General features: G+C 43.3%; 1 protein-coding gene across 1 annotated transcript in view; it reads right to left on the bottom strand.

Moving 5' to 3' along the window:
• Positions 1–205: 205 nt before the first annotated feature.
• The window catches only part of TWSG1 (twisted gastrulation BMP signaling modulator 1), a 60,082-nt gene continuing 38,452 nt past the window's right edge, over positions 206–21,835 (bottom strand). The window contains exons 4-5 of the mRNA XM_017344005.4: positions 5,494–5,760; positions 206–866 (exon numbers count right to left, since the gene is read on the bottom strand). Of these exons, the coding sequence (XP_017199494.4) occupies positions 685–866; positions 5,494–5,760 (449 nt within the window). The 3' untranslated portion in view covers positions 206–684. The remainder of the gene's footprint in view (positions 867–5,493; positions 5,761–21,835) is intronic.

Raw genomic sequence — 21,835 nt, 5'->3', positions numbered from 1 at the left:
CCCCAAACACCCACGCATCCCAGCGCCCCGCTCCAGGTCTGGAGACAGCCGAGTAGCTCCAGTTGTGGTTATGCTAGTATCAGGGGTTGCCAGACACATTTGATTCAAAGCCTCAGGGAGAGGCAGATAACCAAGCCAGAAAGCAGGCCAAGGGAGGAAAGCTGCGGGGTGGGCGGAAAGACTGAAATTAAGCTTTTACAATGAGTTTCTGCAAGTTCTCAGAGTGATATATTTGAATATCTACTTATCAAACACATAAACAACATAAGGCACAGTGAAGAAGGCAAACAAGTAACAAGTGTCCCAGGGCAGCACATAGATCATAGCTCACATTAACAGGCTTCCACTAGCACTTCCAAGACAAAAAGTTTCCGTAGAGCTAGAACACGGCGTCGCATATGTTGACAACCTCAGATCTGTGAAGGCATTCTCCATGCACCTGCTTCTAGGATCAGAGCTGGACACGTATTCAAAGGCAAGGGCATACTGCCACTGGGCAATGCAGTCACTAAGAGCAGGCAGAATTAGGGAATTTAACACATTACTGCTTGTCATCCTTGAAAGGAACTCATTCCAAGTTCTGTACGTCTTCTTAACTTGCTGGAGTTCTGGTGCAACCAACAGATTAACTTTCCATACCTTTATTTTGTCTAAATGGCTTTGAGTTGTATTTCTTTGCCTTCTTTAAAACATGCAGTTCATACATTTGACAGTTTTACTCCCATAGTCAATGCACTCCGGACCGATACACTCGCAGCAGGCATTGTGAAACCAGCGATACTTGGATGCCCCCATGGACTCACAGGATATTTTACACTGATGTATGGACATGCAGTCATCAAAGTAAACCACAGTACACATGTGTTCTGAAAAAGCAAAAAGTTAAAAGTTCAGAGCAAGAAAGAGAGAAAATAGGAAATACTTGAATACCCAGTTGCATCTTATTAACAGTTACTCAGCTTAGTTTTCACAGTGCTGCTCTGCGCAGGACAAAGATGAGGGATAGGAAAGAAGATACTCATTTGTTATGACATTGGCAAAAAGTCAGATCCTCCCACTTCAGCTGAAGGCAGCAAAGGGCTGTCCTCGCCTCTTACAACTTTGACATGAGGGGTGATGCCCCTGCTATGCCAACATACCATATGGGCACGGGTTCGAGTCCCAGCTGCTCCACTTCTGATCCAGCTCCTTGCTAATGTGCCTGGGAAAGCAGCGGATGCTGGCTCAAGACATTGGGCCCCTGCACCCAAGTGGGAGACCCTGAAGAAGCTCCTGGCTCCTGGCTTTGGCCTGACCCAGCCCTGGCCATTGCAGCTATTGGGGAGTGAACCAGCAGATGGAAGACCTCTTTTTCTCTCTGTCTCTCTCTCTTTCTCCCTCTCTCTCTGTAACTCTGCCTTACAAATAAATAAAACAAATCTTAAAATAAAAAAAAAGACTTTGTCTTGAAGACTATATTATTGGGCTTAAAAACATTTGCTGTATGATAGAATTGTGTTTTTAAGCTGGGCATTTCTGGTAAGATTTCCTCCAAAGAGGATTCTCCAGTCAAAAGACTTTGAAAAATACTGTTCGAAAGTTAGATTGAGGGGGCCAGCATTGTGGTGCAGTGGCATCCCATATGGGTGTGAGTGTGAGTCCCAGCTGCTCCATTTCCCATCCAGCTGCCTACTAATGCGCCTGGGGAAGCAGCAGAAGACGGCCCAAGTGCTTGTGCCCCTGCCACACATGTGGGAGACCCAGAAGAAGATATTGGCTCCTGGCTTTGGCCTGGCTTAGTCCTGGCATTTGTGGCCACTTGGGAATGAACCAGTGGATGAAGGACCTCTCTCTCTGTCTCTCCCTCTCTCTCTCTTTCTGCAACTCTGCCTTTCAAATAAATAAATGAATCTTAAAAAAAAAAGTTACATCAAGCTTTTATAATAAAATAAAAATTAAGTAATTTGAATGATATAAACTGCTCAGTAATGCTTGACACAAATAAGCGTTAGCTAATAGAAATATTATTTTGTTTAAATATTTATTTATTTGGAAGGTAGAGTGACAGAGAGAGAGGGAGAAACAAGAAAGAGAGATCTTCTATCTGTTGGTTCATTTCCCAAATGCTTGCAATGGCGGGGACGAGGACAAAGACTGAAGCCAGGAATTCCATCCAGGTGTCCTACGTGGGTGGCAGGGGCCCACGTTCTTGGCCATCATCCACTGCTTCCCAGGTGCATTGGAGGCAGAGCAGAGAGGATTCACACCAGTACAGACATCCCAAGTGGCAGCTTAACCTGCTGTTACACAGTCCATTATTATTATCATTATTAAAAATTCCTAGTTCTACTTTCCACTCAGAAAACTACTTTTGATGGTTTCTATTTTGGTTATCCTAGTGGTTAACTCCATATGACTAGCCTAGGTAGAAAGAGAGTACATGAAATAAAGGAGGGTTGGTGTTGTGGCATAGCAGATAAAGTAGCTGCCTGTGGCTTCCCATAGGGTACCAGTTCATGTCCCAGCTGCTCCACTTCTGATCCAGCTCCCTGATAATGAGCCTGGAAGACTGCCCAAGTGCTTGGGCCCCTGCACCCATGGGTGAGACACGGAAGAAGCTCCTGGCTCCTGGTTTTGGACCAGCCCAGCTCTGGCCATTGAAACCATTTGGGGAGTGAACCGGTGGATGGAAAAGCTCTCCCTCTGTCTCTTCCTCTCTCTGTACTCTGCCTTTCAAATAAATAAATGAATCTTTTTAAAAAAAAGAGGACAGGCCGGTGCCACGGCTCACTAGGCTAATCCTCCGCCTGTGGCGCCAGTACTCCGAGTTCTAGTCCCGGTTGGGGCACGGGATTCTGTCCCGGTTGCTCCTCTTCCAGTCCAGCTCTCTGCTGTGGCCAGGGAGTGCAGTGGAGGATGGCCCAAGTGCTTGGGCCCTGCACCCGCATGGGAGACCAGGAGGAAGCGCCTGGCTCCTGGCTTCGGATCGGCGCAGCACGCTGGCCATAGCGGCCATTTTTGGGGGGTGAACCAATGGAAGGAAGACCTTTCTCTCTGTCTCTCTCTCTCACTAACTCTGCCTGTCCAAACAAAAAAATTAAATTAAATTAAATTAAATTCTAAAAAAAGAGGACAACAAAAACCACTAACAGAGTACTTGTTCTCAGGCTGTTGTTTTTCACAGAGCCAGTGACAGAACTGATCAATCACCAGGGATCTGGTAAGTAAAGGAAGGCCTAATGGAAGGAACTGGACCTGCATTAGGAAGAATTAAAAGCAAAGCTCCCAGATAACAAAATGAGGAGAGCCACAAGGAGCTGGGCACTGTGTGCACTAGGCCAGAGTGGAGGCAAGGCCAACTGGAGTGGCCGGGTGCTGTCAGGAAGCCGCCACTGGGCACGTGACGTGGGGACCGTTTAAAGAACCCAGGGAGCAGCACAGCACCAAAGAAAGAGGGGCTGGCAGCAAGCAGGAAGCGGAAGTGCTCAAGTCTTCAAGTGGTTGGAACTTCCTGAATTCATCTATGTACCCAACAAATACTTATTGAACACCACTATGGCTTAGCCATTAGGGACTCAAAGAGACATTAGAGAATCCAAGAAAGTGAGTTGAAAAATGCTAGGCCTGCAATTTTAAAACAGACAATAAATGGAACCCCAAAGGTGGGGAGGAGGAGCGGAGTGGTGAACTCCACCTGTGGTGGGGGGTGTGCTAGGGATGGTGCCGCCGTGCAGAGACTAGCTAGCTCTGTCTGGAAGGATACACTTTCTGCTAATTATTTCATGAACTTAAGCAATTTTTTCAGAAAATTATGAATTATTATTTAATATCTAATGTGTGGATCACTTATACTTTAATAATGGGAAAACTGTAGTAAAAGATCTTATTATTATCACATTCTATATATTTCTGATATTTCCTTAATCCATAATCAATAATTTGCTGTCATAAGTACTTTAACCTAAAAAGAAATGAGTGTTTTTTATCAAAGGCTGCTTTGTTTTTCCTATCAGTGCCCAAAGTCCTGCTCTGCTGCATGCACGGAGGCCTGTGATAGAAGGCGTTACACTGTGAAAGTCGGCTTAATCATTTATTTATGTCTACTTTATTTGAAAGGCAGAAAGAGAGAGAGACAGAAGAGATGTTCCATCTGCTGGCTGACTCCCCCAAATGCCCACAACAGCCAGAGCTATGCCAGGCCGAAGCCATGAGCCAGGAAGCCCATCTAGGTCTCCCATGTGATGTGGCTGGCAGGGGCACGTGTCTGAGCCATCACCTGCCACCTCCCAGGAAGCTGGATCAGAAGCAGAACGGGGCAGCACTAGAAGCAGGCACCCCCATGTGGGACGTGAGCATCCCAAGTGGTGACTTGAGCCACTGTGCCAAACGCCTGCCTGGGGTTTCCTTTCGAGGTGATGAAATGTTCTGGAATTAGACAGTGATCACAGTGGTACAACACTGTTAATACACTAAATTCACTATGAATGTGCACTTTAAAATGCTTAAATTGGTAAATTATATCATTTACACACAATTTGCTTCATATTTTAAGAAATAACCCCAATTCTCATAACTGCTTTATTCTTCTACAGTAAAACTGTATGGTGCTTTTTATTGGAAAATAGAAATGACTTTACATAAATCCACTTGCCCTTTACATTCTAAATTTGTGATACGACCTGATTCTCACTAATAGATGTTCTTTAATACACTTCTCAAGTTTGGGTAAGTCATTCTCATTTAGTTCCTATTTTGACCCACAGTACCCATTTCCAGAGAGCTGACTGGGGTTAATTTATACCTGGAAATGAGGTGTCTGTAAGACCAACTTGGCTGAGATGAAATGTAGATGTAGCTGATGAACTTGACAATACTATTAGGAAAACCTGACTTCCCGGAATACTCTGCGTATTCCCTGATGGGAAGCAATATTGTATTAGGTGAGCAGCACTGCTGCAACCTCATAAAAAGAATAATTAAAACTTAATGGAAGCACATACCAGAATTAGGGGCTGGTGTTGTGGCGTAGCAGGTAAAGCCACCGCCCTCGACACCAGCATCCCATATGGGCACCAGTTTGGGTCTTGGCTGCTCTACTTCTGATCCAGCTCCCAAGAGCTTGGGCCCCTGGAAGAAGCTCCTGGCTCCTAGCTTTGGCCTGGCCCAGCCCTGGCCATTGCAGCCATATGGGGAGTGGATCAGCGGATGGAAGATCTCTTGATCTCTCTGTCTCTCCCTCTCTCTAAAGCTTTCAAATAAATAAATAAACCTTTTTAAGAAACACCAGCATTAGGAGCGGTGTTTATTTTTCTAGTATGGCCTTTACTGCCAGGAATATGTGCTGACATGTTTTCCTGTTTACTCAGGCATCAGGGTTACTGAAATCTAGAATTTACTTAGGACCATACAAACTTAAAACCAAAAATCTGCTCCAAAAGCTAATATAGATTTTGTAAACCGTGTGAACAGACCACAGGAGGGGCGGAGTAGCAAAAGCCAACCGCTGGTGGTTACCTTTGTCACTGGAATACGGCGCGTGAACGTTATTGCTGGGGACAGACACGTTTTGGTGGTGTGGCTGGTTCACAGTTTCTAAAAACGAAACCAGATTCTCATGATGGGAAAGCTCTTCTGCAACAGGGAAGGAGACGATGTTCCAGTTCAACTGAGTGTCTCCTTCCGTGAGCGCCCGGAAGAGAGAAGGGATGGGCTCGTGGAGCTCCTCCACCGTGCTCTTGGACGTCGGCGGCGTGTCGCTGTAATTCCGGGGATTGCACATACCTGGAGGGGCGAGAGGGCAGAGAGGAAGAAAACTGATTTTTCTCACTGACTGCGACATCATGAGGTTTTGTCAGTTACTGCCTTGCGATCAAAGCTCCACCGAGTTAAGATAACGTGACATCTGGCCGGCGCCGCGGCTCACTAGGCTAATCCTCCGCCTAGCGGCGCCGGCACACCGGGTTCTAGTCCCGGTCGGGGCGCCGGATTCTGTCCCGGTTGCCCCTCTTCCAGGCCAGCCCTCTGCTGTGGCCCGGGAGTGCAGTGGAGGATGGCCCAGGTGCTTGGGCCCTGCACCCCATGGGAGACCAGGAAAAGCACCTGGCTCCTGGCTCCTGCCATCGGATCGGTGCGGTGCGCCGGCCGCAGCGCGCCGGCCGCGGCGGCCATTGGAGGGTGAACCAACGGCAAAAGGAAGACCTTTCTCTCTGTCTCTCTCTCTCTCACTGTCCACTCTGCCTGTCAAAAAAAAAAAAAAAAAAAAAAAAAAAAAAAAAAAAAAAAAAGATAACGTGACATCTACCACGACGTGTACATATTTTGCTGTTTGTTTGTTTGGCTGAGGGGACCTAAAAGTGATGACACTCCAACCCAATAGCTCTGAACACACCAATGACGCAGATCATGTTTTGTAAACACCCATCTTCCACTAGCAGAAACACAGCCCCTTGGAGAAAAGGCTTATTCCAGGGCTGGGGCAGGACAAGCACAGATGAGCCAGAAAACAAGGAAACGCTCAGTGAAGGAAGGGGTGTGTGGAAAAGACACAAGACGCAAACAGAGGGGACTCCCACCAACTAAATCAATAATTTGAGCATTAAGATAGTAACAATGGATGACCACCCTGGCAATAAAGCAGGATTTGCTGAGATCTGGAATGAAGGAAACAAAACCACCACTTGGCCCCTCACAAAGGTGGTTTGACTCTGACGGAACTCTTCAATGCCTGCTTAAGGCTGGTGGGTGGAACTTGGATGAGGAACATACTGATGTATTCTCCACAAAGTACCTATCAGTTGCACACAGGTTGATAATCACTTTAATGCACAGAAATCTTGCAGATATGGAAATGATCAGGAGGTCAAGGTTAGGACCCAGCAATGGGACAGGCTGATGCTGTGTCACCTGGCATAAAGCATATAGTGTCACTTCGGTGATGATGATGTTGCCAAGAGTGTGTGACTTCAGTCTGGCTGTCAGTCGACATCAAGAGGTCCAAGGCTGAGGATCATCCCACACAAGGTGAGTTCTGTACTTTTTAAAACCATCAAGGGAAAGATGGACTGTCTCAGACCTGAGAGGTTTCAAGAGACAGGACAGCTAAATGCATCACTTACTCCTAGGTAATATCTTGGACCATAAAGGAACAAAAGATACCCTTGAAACAGCTGGTGAAATATGAGTGGGATTTGCAGAGTGGGTGGCCATGTGGTAGCAGTGTTGGCAGTCTGATTTGCAGAGTTGTATGCAGCTTATATAGGACAATGTCCACGCTGCTGGAAAACACAGACTGGTGTGTATAGTTGTGATGGGACATGATGTGTAGAACTTGCTTTCAGAAGATTCAAAGGAAGATGAGTGTGTGTGTGCATGTGCGTGTGCGGAGAGAGAGAGGGAGAGAGAGAGAGGAAGAGGGAGAGAGAGAGACAGGGAGAGAGAGAGGAGTATTGAGCAATGCAGCAAATGCATAGCTATGGGGAGGGCCTTTGTACTCTTCTCACAAATCTATACATCTCAAATTACTTAAAAATAAATTATTAAAAAAAAAGAACAGTGACTAGAGAGAATGGGAGACAGTGCGTATGAAAAGCTTTTTTAAGGAATTTTACCATAAAGAAGAGAGTGAGAAAAGCACTCGGTCAGCCCCAACTACAAGCTGTCTGGCCAGACGTGGTACGGAGGGGCTACCCCCACGCCATGCAGCCCAAATGTGGACTCCATGAGCTGTTGCTTTCTTCCGCTGTGCTTTGCTGTAGGCTGTAGAACTAACGCAACTGGAGCAGAGCCCTCAGGGTCTCCTTGTGCAAATGTCATACTTTTAAAAAACTAAATTATGTTTCATTTTTGGTTAGTATCTATTAGGCATAATACAGAAATTCTTGTCTTCCTCAGATTAAAACTTTGAAAAGGTTAAGCAAATGTATGAATTCCTTGATTTTCAAATTTAGGGCGGAGGAAAAATCATGTCATTTGTTTTCCACATCCTGGAAGTCTTAAGAAACGTGGCAAGAGCTGACAGTAAAGCTGTGCATGTTGTGCCCAGCACTTAGCACTGCTGAACTTGAACAACCTGGAATGTATGACAGAATCCTGGATTAAATGATCCAATCTGACCTCTTTCTTCATAAATGAGGAAACACGCCCAGACATGTTAAATGTCTTGTTCAACATTCTATAATCTAGGACATGATTCAGCCTCCTGTTCTCACCTCCACTGTTCTAATAACCACATCCTCTAAATAGGCTTTCAGTGGCATCAAAAAGCAAAGACTCAGAATGCTTCTATTCTATTCTATATTCATGACATAGTTTTCTGCCAGAGTCTATGATGAATGGAAATTAGAAATCAGAGATAAAAAAGCAAACAACTAAGTTCAAAGGCTACAGCTAAACTCCCATTGAACACTTTAAAAGAAACTCAGGGGCTGGCACTGTGGTGTGATAGATTAGGCCGCTTTCTGCAATGCTGGCATCCTACACTGGCTGCTCCACTTCCAATGAGCCTGGGAAAGCAGCAGAGGGCAGCCCAAGTCCTTGGGCCCCTCCTCCCATGTGGAAGCCCCAAAAGAAGCTCCTGGCTCCTGCCTTTGGCCTGACCCAGTCCTGGCTGTTTGCAGCCATTTTGGGGGTGAACCAGTGGATGGAAGACTTCTCTGTCTCTGCCTCTGGCTCTGTAACCCTACCTTTCAAATAAATAAAAAATAAAGAAAGAAAGAAAGAAACTTCAGTGCTCATTATCATAGATTTATAAATTTTTATTTTAGAATTTTCTGCATTTAACAAACTTAGGCCAAAAATATGTGTAATTTAAATCCCAATGCACTGAATTAAAACCAATAAGCATTCCCAGCTCCAGTTCAACCAGTTCTAGCTTCTTGCTAATGCTAATGCAGATGCTGGGAGGTAGTAGTGACGGCCCAAGGACTTGGGTTCCTGCTACCCACACCTGTTGTCACCATATATTTGAAAACTAAGGATGCATGAAAAGTAGTTTACGTGACAAAACCATAGTTTAGGATAGGAGTTAGGATAAAGGGGGGAAAAGTTATTACTCTCTTGGATGAAGGTGCAGGTTGAATGACGGCAGCCAGTCCCAAAGAGTCAGACTGAAAAGCCAACAGTCTTCTCCACTCCCCCGCGAGCCCACTCCCAGACACAGCCACTGCACAGGTTTGTCTTCAAGTTTTTCTGCTCATTATCACCACAAGAATCTCAATACAAAGACTAAAGTGTGGGGAGCAATCCGGACTAGACTGAGTTACTGGAATTAAGACTTATTCTATGCATCTGCTCTCCCACAATATGGCGCTGGGAGAGAAGTAAACAGCTTCTGCACAGCTGCCTCCAGTTCAACCAATAAATTGTAGGACTTGCTCCTGATTGGAGGAGAGCAGCGTACTCGGCGTGTGGGCAGCCGAGTTGGGATTGGCAGAGGACTATAAAGGAGGAGAGAGACGGCATGCACCGGGAACATCTAAGGGGAACATCTAAGGGGAACACCTGTGCAGCCCCCGAGAGAGCCGGCCGGCAGTGTGCCGCTCCCCCGCGGAAGTGGGGAATGTGGCCAGGGGGAACCGCCCTTCCACGGAGGTGGAAGGGATAGTAGCCAACCCGGGAAGAACCAGCAGCAAACCCGGGGAGGGCCGAGCAGACGAAAGAACAGCGCAGGGTCCTGTGTCGTTCCTCCACGAAGACGGGGAGCGACATAATGGTGCCGTGACTCGGATATGAAGCCTAGGCAGGGCTTAGTGTCGTTCCTCCACGAAGAGGGGGAGCGACACTAAAGGATCAGTAGAAACTTCTTTAGATGATTATCTATGAATCCTCTCATAGGAAAGATAAAGATTAGATTCATCTGTACTAAAAGCATCTCTCTCCCATATTCTAAAAATTGTACTATAACACTGTAATTTATTTCCTTTTATTCTTAAGTATACTTAAGCTTCTTAAATTATTCCAGTTCTTTTAATTCCCTCATTTTTGGATACAGATATGGGAACTCTCCTCACTACCCACCACCACCTCCCAGCTTCTCCTGACTTCTGTTTTGACAAACTTGATAATTACAATTGCATCACACATATACAATGAGTCTTGTCTTACACACGCTTTCAAAAATTGACAACTAGTAAACAGTAGTTACCTTAATGTTGTTTACAGTAAGGTCTGTCAAAGGACCACGGACAACATTTTTGATTTCAAAATGAATGAACTTCTCTTTGAACTTTATAAAATACTGAAAACAATGCTACATTTCACACAGCACAGCCTGTGAATGCTTCTTGGCAAGGCATGTTGAACCTGAAACTAATCAAGCTCTTACAGTTAACTTCAAATTACTAGAAATACAGCAGGATACTGGAACAACTTAAAAGATACCTCAGGAAATAGTAAATCCTGAATATGGACAGTCTACAGTTTAAGTGAGTGTCTCCAAAATGTCAAATGGCCTGGGAAGAAAAAAGGATGGTCACTCTGGCTTAAAGACATAACAACTAGATGTAATACAAGGACCTTGTCTGGATGAATTTAAACAAGTCATTATAAAAACACATTTTTAAGACATCTGGTAACAGCTGATCATGAGTCGAATTTTAGGGTATACCAAGAAATTACTGTCAACTGTTAGGTGTCATATGTCATTGTCATTATTATTATTAGAAAAGTAAATGTTCATTTTTTTAAAGAAATTGACACTGAAAACTGTAGGGCAAAAATTCTCCCTGTCTGTAATTTGCTTTTAAATACTTGCACAAAGAACAAGAAAGATAACACAAATGTGGCGTATTTCAATCTGCTGAATACAGTGATGGATATGAAGGAGTTCACTGTATGCTCCTCTGCACTTCTGCGCCTATTTGAACATTTTCGTAACAAAATGAACTGCATATTTAACTCCTTTATGGATGGTTATCTTCTTGCTGAGCTTTGTTTCTTTCTCACTGTTGTTATGCCTGGAACTTTCTTCCTTGACAGTAAGCGTGCTAGCGAAGTTTAGAAGTGAAGACACCTGACAGAGTAGGCGGGCATCTCAGTGAAGAATGGACAGCCCAGTCTGCATCCAGCCTGGAGCTTGTAGAGATATGGGCCCAGAGCTCCTCTTCCTCCCTCCCTTTTGTGGAATATTCCTGGGCACAGAGCTTTCTCACAGTGGAACTCATGAAATTCCTCCGAGCGCCTTATCAGCACAGCTTATTGGACCTCATCCATCTTTTGCCTTGCAGTGCCGGAATGTAGCACTGGGATACCAGTAACATCAGTGGCCCTAGTCCTTATCAGTTAGCTCAGTTTCTCTCTAGACAGGGGAACCTTGGATTATTTCAAACTTCTGAGGAATAAGAGAGGAAGCAGCTGTCTATGGAGAGGTCTTAATATAATCTTGTTATTTTAAAGTCTACTTCTTACTCCTACACTCCAGAAAGCTGAATCTGGAGTCCCTTTGGTTTAGCTGGGAAGGTCAGTTCTGCTCCTACTATAATTCCCATCTTATGCAAATAGTATTTCTTCCAATCTGTTTATACAACAGCAAAATTCCATCTTTTTTTAGATATTTAATGTAATTTCTAATTATAACTATTGATTGTATTGCTCTTTGTTGTTGGACTTCAATTCAAATTGTATCCCTGGTACTGGTGGCGTGGAGTAGCAGGTAAAGCCACTGCCTGTGATGCTGGCATCCCATATGGGAGACACTTTGAGGCCCAGCTGCTCCACTTCTGATCCAGCTCCCTGCTAGTGTACCAGGGAAAGCAATGGAGGATGGTCCAAGTGCTTGGGCCCCCTGCACCCATGTGGGAGACCCAGAAGTTCCTGGTTGCTGGCTTTGCACTGGCCCAGTTCCAGTTATTGAGGCCATCTGGGGAGTGATGCAGCAGATGGAATATTTCTCTCTCTCTCTCTGTCTTTCCCTCTCTCTCTGTAACTGCCTGATAAATGAATCTTAAAAAAAAAAAAAATGGGCTAAGGAAATGAACATCTCTCAAAGGATAAAATACAGAAAAAATTGTATCCCTATATTTCATTTTCCTGGGGTCTTATGTGGAAAAGAAGAAAATATGTCAACTTAGAATATCATGTTGAACTGGGGCCGGCACTTTGGTGCAGGGGTTAACGCCCTGGTCTGAAGCACCGGCATCCCATATGGGCACTGGTTCCAGACCTGGCTGTTCCACTTCCCATCCAGCTCTCTGCTATGGCCTGGGAAAGCAGTAGTAGAAGATGGCCTAAGTGCTAGGGTCCCTGCACCTGCATGGAGACCTGGAAGAAGCTCCTAGCTCCTGGCTCCTGGCTTCAGATCGGCATAGCTCTGGATGTTGTGGTCATCTGGGCAGAGAACCAGAGGATGGAAGACCTCTCTCTCTCTCTCTCTCTGCCTCTCCTCTCTCTGTGTAACTCTGACTTTCCAATAAATAAATAAATCTTTAAAAAAAGAAAAAGAATATCATGTTAAACCAAAAGTCACATTTACCTGTAGGAGTTAGAAAATGTGATCAATTCTCTGTCCATCCGCCCATCCATCCATCCACTGCAAATATCTGTACCCAACTTCCTGCAGAACATTTCTACTTGATAACCTATGGGTTCTGAAAGCCATCCGTCTCAAACATCTTGTCTAACACATCAGGGTCTAGGTCAGCTTCCTCCATCTTGGCTCCCTTCACAATTTATTCAGACACACAAAACACAAACCACAAACCTAGACGTTATTCATGGATCCCACCACCCCTCACTTCCTACTCTCAGAGTGTCACCAAAGCTGGTCAAATTTAACTTTGTCAGCCGGCGCCACGGCTCACTAGGCTAATCCTCCGCCTTGTGGCGCCGGCACACCGGGTTCTAGTCCCGGTCGGGGCGCCGCATTCTGTCCCGGTTGCCCCTCTTCCAGGCCAGCTCTCTGCTGTGGCCCGGGATGGCAGTGGAGGACGGCCCAAGTGCTTGGGCCCTGCACCCCTTGGGAGACCAGGATAAGCACCTGGCTCCTGCCATCGGATCAGCGCGGTGCGCCAGCCACAGCACGCCAGTCACGGTGGCCATTGGAGGGTGAACCAACGGCAAAGGAAGACCTTTCTCTCTGTCTCTGTCTCTCACTGTCCACTCTGCCTGTAAAAACAAAAACAAAAACAAAAACAAAAACAAAACCAAATTTAACCTTCTCATTGTTTATCCAGTGAGGTCCCATTTTTTTTTCTCCTTTGTTCTCACCCTAGTCCAAGTACCCATCAGATTTTGACTGGACTTGAAACACTATAGTTTGATGGAATTTAAAACTCTTCCCTCCATTCTCTTGCAGAAACACCATGTCCTTTAAAATACATGTTATTAGATATTATCACCCCTTTGGCCATTTATCTTTATATACTCAGCCATGTCCTCTCATTTACTGAAAACATCAATAACTAGATCACTGTCTCATTTTACCACTACACCTGCTGTCATTCTCGATAATTTCAACATTCATGTTGAAGATCCACCAAACACCCTAACCTTTCAGTTTCCAGACCTACCTAGTGAAAATAGTTTTTTAAATGTTAGCTTTTGATTTATTAAATAATGTATTTGAGAGGTAGATGTGTGTGTGCACACGAGCACACACATACACACACACACACAGTGGTGAAACTCCCATCAACTAATTCATTTCCCAAATGCCCACAACATCCAGGAATTGACTGAGACCAAAGCAGGAAATCAGAAACTCCATACATGAGTGGCAGAAACCCAATTATTTGAGCCATCATTGATGTCTCCCATCATTTGCATTAGCAGGAAGCTGGAATCAGGAACTGCAGCCAGGAATCAAACCCAGATACTCCAGACTTACTGGGCATCTTACCTGCTAAGCTAAACACGTGCCTGTGAATATGATTTTTAAATCCATCCCACTTCAGTCTCTTGAATCATGAATCAATCCTTAATGCCCCTCTTTATCTATATTCTATATACAATTCAAACTAGATTCTGACAATTTACCTCCAAAATATTTCATGAATCTGAGCTCCACTTTTCCACTGCTGTCAGTAATCTTAATCTAACCCATCATTCTCTCCTAATTGAACTGCAGGTCTCCTAGTTTTTGTCTCTTCTCTTCACATCATCATATCTTCCAGATAATAGAATGATCATTTTAAAATGATATCAGGTATCACCAGCACACACTCTCCAAGGGGTTTCCATCACTCTGAGAATACAGCCCAAACTCCTCTCTGTGGTTTCCAAGATCTAGTTCTAACCTGTTACTGACCTCTCACCATCTGTCTCTGTAGATTACTGTTTTCTGTTACTATAATTAAATGCTTGAGACTATGTGATATATAAACAAAAGGGATTTATTTAGCTGAGCTTTGCATGCTCAAAGTCCAAACAGCACGGTGCTGGTTCTTGCAAGGGCCCCTGGCCACATCCTGTCACGGTGTATGGTCTCACAGTGGGAAAAGATGCAAGAGGGAGGGATCCCACAGCAAGACAAAAGCCAGAGCGATGCAGGGGTCAGGCTTGCTCTTTCCTAAGAACCTTCTTTAGAGAACTAACAAAGATCTCATAAGAACTACTCAATCCCTCCTGTGGGAAATTACCCCAGTGACTTAAAGAACTTCCACTATCTACCTCTCAAAGGTTCCGTAAGACCTCTCCACATCCCACACTGGGGCCCAAGCTTTCAATACATGAACCCTCGTTGCGCACACTCAATCCATCTCCAATTCATAGAACCTTGGCTACTAACATTTAGCTATACTGGCCGTGTTTCTTTAGCCACTGTACTTAAAACATTTACAGTTTAATATTAAATGGCTCACATCCATCTTTTTTTGTTCTGGGTTAACTAAAGTTACTAATTTGTTGGAGATAAACTCTTGTTATTTCTATATAAAGTTAATTTTTCCAAAAGTTAGAACTTTCCAGTGTTGACAAAAGGAGGAAACAAATTCTCTTTGAAATGTATACAGCTCACATTAGGATTTTCTCTAAATGAAAAAAAAAAAAAGGGCAGATATTGTGGTGCAGCAATTAAGATGTTTAGACACCTACATCCCATATGATGCCTGGGTTCGAGTCTTGCCTCTGTTTCTTACCCACATTCTTGCTAATATGCACCCTGGGAGGCTGCAGATGATGGTGGTGCAAGTGCTCAGGTCCCTCCCACCCATGTGGGAGACCTAGACAGTGTTCTGGGCTCCTGGCTTCAGCCTTGGCTATTGATGGCATTTGAGGAGTGAAACAGCAGATGAAAGATCTCTGGCTCTGTCTCTCTTCCTTTCAAATAAACAGATAAATAGTTTAAATGACAAAATATTGCTAAAAGATTCTTCTTAAGCTAAGTAAGTGTAAAGTTATTTTAAAGGTATCATAGAGGTTCCATTGTTGTGGTACAGCGGGTCAAGCCATTGCTTGCAACCCCTGCATTCCATGTCTGGGTGCCAGTTGGAGTCCCAGCTCCTCTGCTTCAGATCCAGCTTCCTAGTAATGTGCCTGGGAAGGCAGTAGGTGATGGTCCTCCCTACCACCCATGTGGGAGAGCTGGGTAGAATTCTTGGCTTTTTGGGTAGGGTTTGTTTGGCCTGGTGGCTGTGGCCATTTGGGAAGTGAGCCAGCTGATGGAAGATCAATACCAACAATCTCTCTCTCTCTCTCTCTCTCTCTATTTTATTTATTTATTTATTTGACAGCTAGAGTTATAGACAGTGAGAGAGACAGACAGAGAGAAAGGTCTTCCTTCTGTTGGTTCACTCCCCAAATGGCCACTACGGCCGGCGCTGTGCCAATCTGAAGCCAGGTGCTTCTTCCTGGTCTCCCATGTGGGTGCAGGGGCCCAAGCACTTGGGCCATCCTCCACTGCCCTCCCGGGCCACAGCAGAGAGCTGGACTGGAAGAAGAGCAACCGGGACTAGAACCAGCGCCCACATGGGATGCTGGCGCCACAGGCAGAGGATTAATCAAGAGAGCCATGGCACTGGCCCCACTCTATCTCTATCTCTATCTCTGTCTCTCTCCCCTTCTCTGTCACTGTGTCATTCAAATAAATAAATAAATCATTGAAAAAAAAAAGTACAAAACTAAGAGGACAAAGAGAGAGAGAGAGAGAGAGAAAATCTTCCGTCCTCTGGGTCACTCCCCAAATGGCCCCAGTGGCCAGGGTTGGGCAGAAGCCAGGAGCCTGAAACTCTACCCAGGTCTGCCACATGGGTAACAGGGGCCAGGCACTTGAGCCATCACCCCTGCTTTCCCAGGAGCATTGGCAGGGAGCTAGATCAGAAGTACAGCAGCCAAGACTCTAACCAGTGTTCATATGGGATGCTGGTGAAGCTGACATCACAGGTGGTGGCTGAAGTTGTTGCATCACAATGTCAGTCCCTAGTTTTGCACTTTCCATGGGTCTGGACAAGATTACAAAGACATACATCCACCATCACAGAATCACACAGAATAGTTCCACTGCCCTAAGAACCCTTTCTGCTGGGCTGACATTGTAGCACACTACAAAATCAGAATTCCTTGCACCTATTTATTCCTTAATGTTACAAAAGTAGTGCACATCAGAGTGAAGCAAGACAAATCCATTCTGTGTGGGAGCCAGAGTACACACCAAGATCTGACCTAAGATACAAGCAGCAGAGTCTCAACCAAAAGTCTAGGTGTTCCAAAAGAAGATGTCGGGACTCCATCAGGATCAGCATCAGAACTGTAGCTGTCACTTGAAAATCAGAGGTCAAAGAGTTTCAAAGAGTTTGCCTACTAAATAGCAGGATTAGAGGAAAAATCATTCATCCATTAGTTGGTAGAACCTGTTTTGGGCTCATAGTTGTGTTCCAAATACCAAGTGCAGAGCTGTCTAACCTTGTTTTCCTCGTTTTTTCAAGCACTGCCCATTGCCTGAAACCAGCCTTCTTTCCCTCCCCACTGCCCCTTTCCTCCACTTACCTGGGTAAGTGAGATGAGCCAGCAAGCTGTGTTTGCCTAGCAGGGTTTTAGCAGGCTTCCCAGCCTGGTCTCGGAGCCTGTGACACTTCCAGTCTACTAAATGCTACAAGTGACCTTCACACGAGGAAGAATCTCACACTCCAGATCAACAGTACTTCACTGAATTCCAGTATTCCGTAAGATACTAACTATGTAATCCAAGATTAAATGCTTGCTGTGTTTTTACTTCATTAGCTTGTCATTAATTTTTCTTATAATTTAACATTTGACATAGAATTCAATTTTCAATGTACATTAAACAGGGGTCAACATTATAATTTCTTTTTTTTTTTTTTAAATTTATTTGACAAGTAGAGTTATAGACAGTTGGAGAGAGAGACAGAGAGAAAGGTCTTCCTTCTGCTGGTTCACCCCCCAAATGGCTGCTACAGACAGAGCTGTGCCGATCCGAAGCCAGGAGCCAGGTGCTTCTTCCTGGTCTCTCACACGGTGCAGGGGCCCAAGTACCTGGGCCATCCTCCACTGCCCTCCCGGGCCACAGCAGAGAGCTGGACTGAAAGAGGAGCAACCGGGACTAGAACCCAGTGCCCATATGGGATGCTGGCACTGCAGGCGGAGGATTAACCAAGTGAGCCACGGCGCCGGCCCCTATAATTTTTTAACAAGGTAATGAGTTTATTACATTTCATGTTTTCTGAAACGTATTTTAAACCAATGTGTGATGCTGTATAATTTTATTTACATGAAGTTACAGAAGAGGTACAACTAGACTAAGGGGTTAAATTCAGTAGCCACAAAATGGGAATTAAGGATCAAACTATAAAGCAGGCAAATAAATAAGAATGGAAGACGCCAGCATTATGACATAGCGAGTAAAGCTGTTGCCATGATGTCCGCATCCTATACAGGTGCTGGTTTTGAGTCCCAGTTGCTCCATTTCCAATCCAGCGTCCTGTTAACAGCCTGGGAAAAGCAACAGCAGATTGCCCAAGGCTCTGGGTCCCTGCCATTCACATGAGGGACCGGATGAAGCTCGTGGCTCCTGGTTTCCACCAGGCCCAACCCCAGCAGTTAAAGGCATCTGGGGATAAAAGATATTTATCTCTCTCTTTCTCTTTCCCTTTGTCTCTCCCTCTTTCTCTGTAACTCTTTCAAATAAATAAATAAATAATTTTAAATAAATAAATCTTAAAAAAAAAAAGAATGAAAGTCAAAACAGCCTTTAGATTCACTTCATGTAGACCAAGCTGCTTGTTCCGGCTAGTGCTTCCTTTTAATATTTTTGTTGTGCAGTATAGCAACAATATAAAAGTATAGCCTAATGCCAGACCCAAAATACAAAAATGGAGCATTTCAATGACTCAACAACCTTATACTCAATGATTCTGATACTGGATTTTGAGAGCAGGAAATCTCAGAAGAAAGAAGCCTAATTATTTAAGATAAGTGAAATTAGTGGTTTTTTTGCTTAATACATTAGTAAATTTTTGGAAAATCCATTTTTTAAAGATTTTATTTATTTATTTGACAGGTAGAGTTATAGACAGTGAGAGAAAGAAACAGAGAGAAAGGTCTTCCTTCCACTGGTTCACTCCCTAGATGGCCTCAATGGCCAGAACTATGCTGATCCGAAGCCAGGAACCAGGTGCCTCCTCCTGGTCTCCCATGTGGGTGCAGGGGCCCAAGCACTTGGGCCATCTTCCACTGCTATTCCAGGCCACAGCAGAGAGCTGGATTGGAAGAGGAGTAGCCAGGACTAGAACCGGCGCCCATATGGGATCCCAGCACTGCAGGTGGAGGATTAACCTAGTGCACCATGGCACTGGACCCCTGGAGAATCCATTTTTAAGAGCTGTGTCTGTTTGGCAAATTCTTTACAGGGAACACCTGCAATCCCAAAGGAATTCTTGATGCTGGTATTTACATGTGTACATGAAATTAACATATTATGGGCAGAAGAGCAACAGTGGGGGGGAGGGGAGAATGGCTCTATTTAATATTAAAAGATAAAATTTCTATAAATAAAACAGTGTGGTATTGCTGCATGAACAGACACAGAGACCAATAGTACAGAAAACCCAGAAATAAAGCAAAGTGTTTTTATATGATAAAAGTGGTATCTCAAATTGCTGGAATAAAGATGTATTTTAAATCGATAGTATTAGGAGTTTAAAAACTGGATCCATGGCTCACATATATGAGGGTACTTCAAAAAGTTGGTGGAAAATGGAATTAAAAAATAAATTTATTTTGGTGCAGAAAAACTTGAAATCCATGGAAACTCATAAAACAAGGTTAACCCAAATGTATTAGAGAATTACAATGAAGATGTAAGTAATCGAACAAATAAAACTATGTAAGTGCCATTTGGGAGTATATGGTAGTGGTGGGGAATCCAACTATGACTCAAAATCTGGAATATTAAATTGATAGTTAACTATATAAGAATAACACACTTTTTAGAATGAAAAATGTCAAAGAAAAATCAAAATACACATGACCAAAAATTGGGGGAAAATATTTATAATATAACACAGATGTAAATGTAGTATCTCTAGTACATGTATATAATTTTAAAAACTCCTAAATATGAAAAAATATAGAAAAATGGGCAAAATATAGGAAAAAATTTTTTGTACAACTCACAAAAAGTAAATATAAATAGTCCTTTAACATATGAATAAATGTTCAACTCCACTGGTAAACAGAGAAATGAAAATTGAAATGATCCCATCTCTTACTTACTAAATTAACACAAGTCCAAATATTTGGAAGTGATGGCAAAAAAACTCTAACAATCTAATTTCTTATGAATGCTGTGGGAGGCCAGGCATACTGCCGGGTTACATTGCACTGGCAGGCACCCAAAGGCTATAGCTCACCTGGAAGAGAATCTGACAATATCTAGCAATGTTACACAGAATCAATCATTTACACAAAGTTATTCTGGTAACAGACTGGAACCAAACAAAATGTCCATCTATGGATGACTGAGCACAAAAATTGTTAACTTCAACAAAGTATTCCATGTAGCTACCAAAAAAGATTAATATGGAAGAAGCTCTAGGACATTCAATTATGTTTGAAAAGAAAAGAAGGGAAAAACAATCAAGGGGCATAAAGGTTTATATAAGAAAGGAATGGTTCATATAACATGTAAATGCTTTTTTTTTTTAGTTTTAAAAAATGACTATAGGTAGGATGAAAGTACATGTTCTAGTCTGCTTGAGACATTTCAGGTCGATTCAGGATTAGGTTTAGCTTACTGTTCTGGTTGCATTCTCAAAAGTATCCTAGTTTGAATATTTACACAACTCACCTTAAGAATTTGAGGGGAGGGCCCAGAGTGGAAGTGACAAAGATCTATTTTACCACTGTTATGTACATTTATTTTTGTAATTATGTAAATGTTTTATCTAATGAAAATGCAAAAGTAATCAAAAAGGAAATAATCCCTAAAAGTTGAAAATAAACAAATGAACCTAACTTTATATCAAGATGGTCACACAAACACACAGAAAATTATTCCAGGGCCTGGCTCTGTGGGGTAGTAGGTTAAGCCTCCACCTGCGGCGCTGGTTTGAGTCCCAGCTGCTCCACTTCTGATTCAACTCCCTGCTAATGGCCTAGGAAAGCAGCCAAGGATGGCCCAAGTACTTGGGCCCCTGAACCCACATGGGAGACCCAGAAGAAGCTGCTGGCTCCTGGCTTCGGACCAGCCATTACAGCCTTTTGGGGAGTGAACCAGTGGATGAAGATCTCTTTCTCTTTCTCCCTCCCTCTCTCTCTCTCTCCCCCTCTCCCTGTAACTCTGCCTTTTGAATAAAGTAAGTAAATCTTTAAAAAAAGATTATTCCAACTGACCTTGGAACAACAGAGTATTACATCTTCAGTATATATTCCAAGATTAGCAATCTTAACTTTTATTTAATAGTCCCACTAATGTATTACAAACAAAGCATACAAGGAATTAATATCATTATTAATTACTTAGAAATATAAAATCAAAAGTAGTAAAGACCCTGTAATCTTACATTTGAAACTGCAATATTAGTACAAACTCAAAATTTTCCCCTATAGCAATTTACTAGCTCTGCCCACTGAAAAGCACTAGAAGGAAAGGCAACATGGTACTAACAAGTCCCTTCAACTTTAGAGACTGTGGTCTCTAAAGGGAACCAGTGTCCCTGCAGAAATGGCCAATTCCAGATGTAGACAGCAAATGCAGGGACAGAGATGACAGAAACCACATCAAAAGGAGCTTACTGAAGGCCTGAAGAGGATCCTAACCAAGGATGGGCTAATTTGAACAAAAAGAATAATACCAGCAACCAGTTGAAATATTAGATACATATTTTAAAAAGCCATGAGCTCATAATGTTATTAAAAAAAAAAAAAAAAGGACAGCTACCGAAAAGCAAACAAAATGTACTAAATCCTAATGGAATTTGCTAAGGCATATGGTCAAGTACTCTGAAAACAGACAAAGAGAAAGAATTATGTACTTTGAATTTGTTTATTTATCCTTTATTTTAAGGTCAACAGGGGACACTAATGGATGAGGGGACATTCTTCTATACAAAATAATTCCAACTAACAGTGCAAAGAAATAAAAAAAAAAAAAAACACTGTTACACAATTTACAATGAAATGACTGATTAGGTAATGGTCACTGATGACAAGTTGAAATTACCAGGCAAAAGGCTGACCAGGACCTTCACCATGAAGGAATCAGACTTGTACCATCTAGGTCCACGGTCAATTTTAGCATCAATAAAGACAGGATGGCTAGATGTGTTTGCCTTTTATTATGTATACTGTACCACTGTATCCCACTTCTCAAAAACTCAGCCCAAATCTAATCATCTTTAGTTCTAATTTTTAGAAATAAAGAGGCCACCATAATTAACCAAATAACCACAGGAAGCAAATGCAGCCAAAT

The sequence above is a fragment of the Oryctolagus cuniculus genome, chromosome 10 (assembly GCF_051225735.1).
Source record: "Oryctolagus cuniculus isolate XC-2025 breed Fujian yellow rabbit chromosome 10, ASM5122573v1, whole genome shotgun sequence".
In the NCBI taxonomy this organism is placed as follows: Eukaryota; Metazoa; Chordata; class Mammalia; order Lagomorpha; family Leporidae; genus Oryctolagus; species Oryctolagus cuniculus.
The sequence above is the reverse complement of the archived record's forward strand: the minus strand, read 5'-3'. Positions and strand labels throughout refer to the sequence as shown.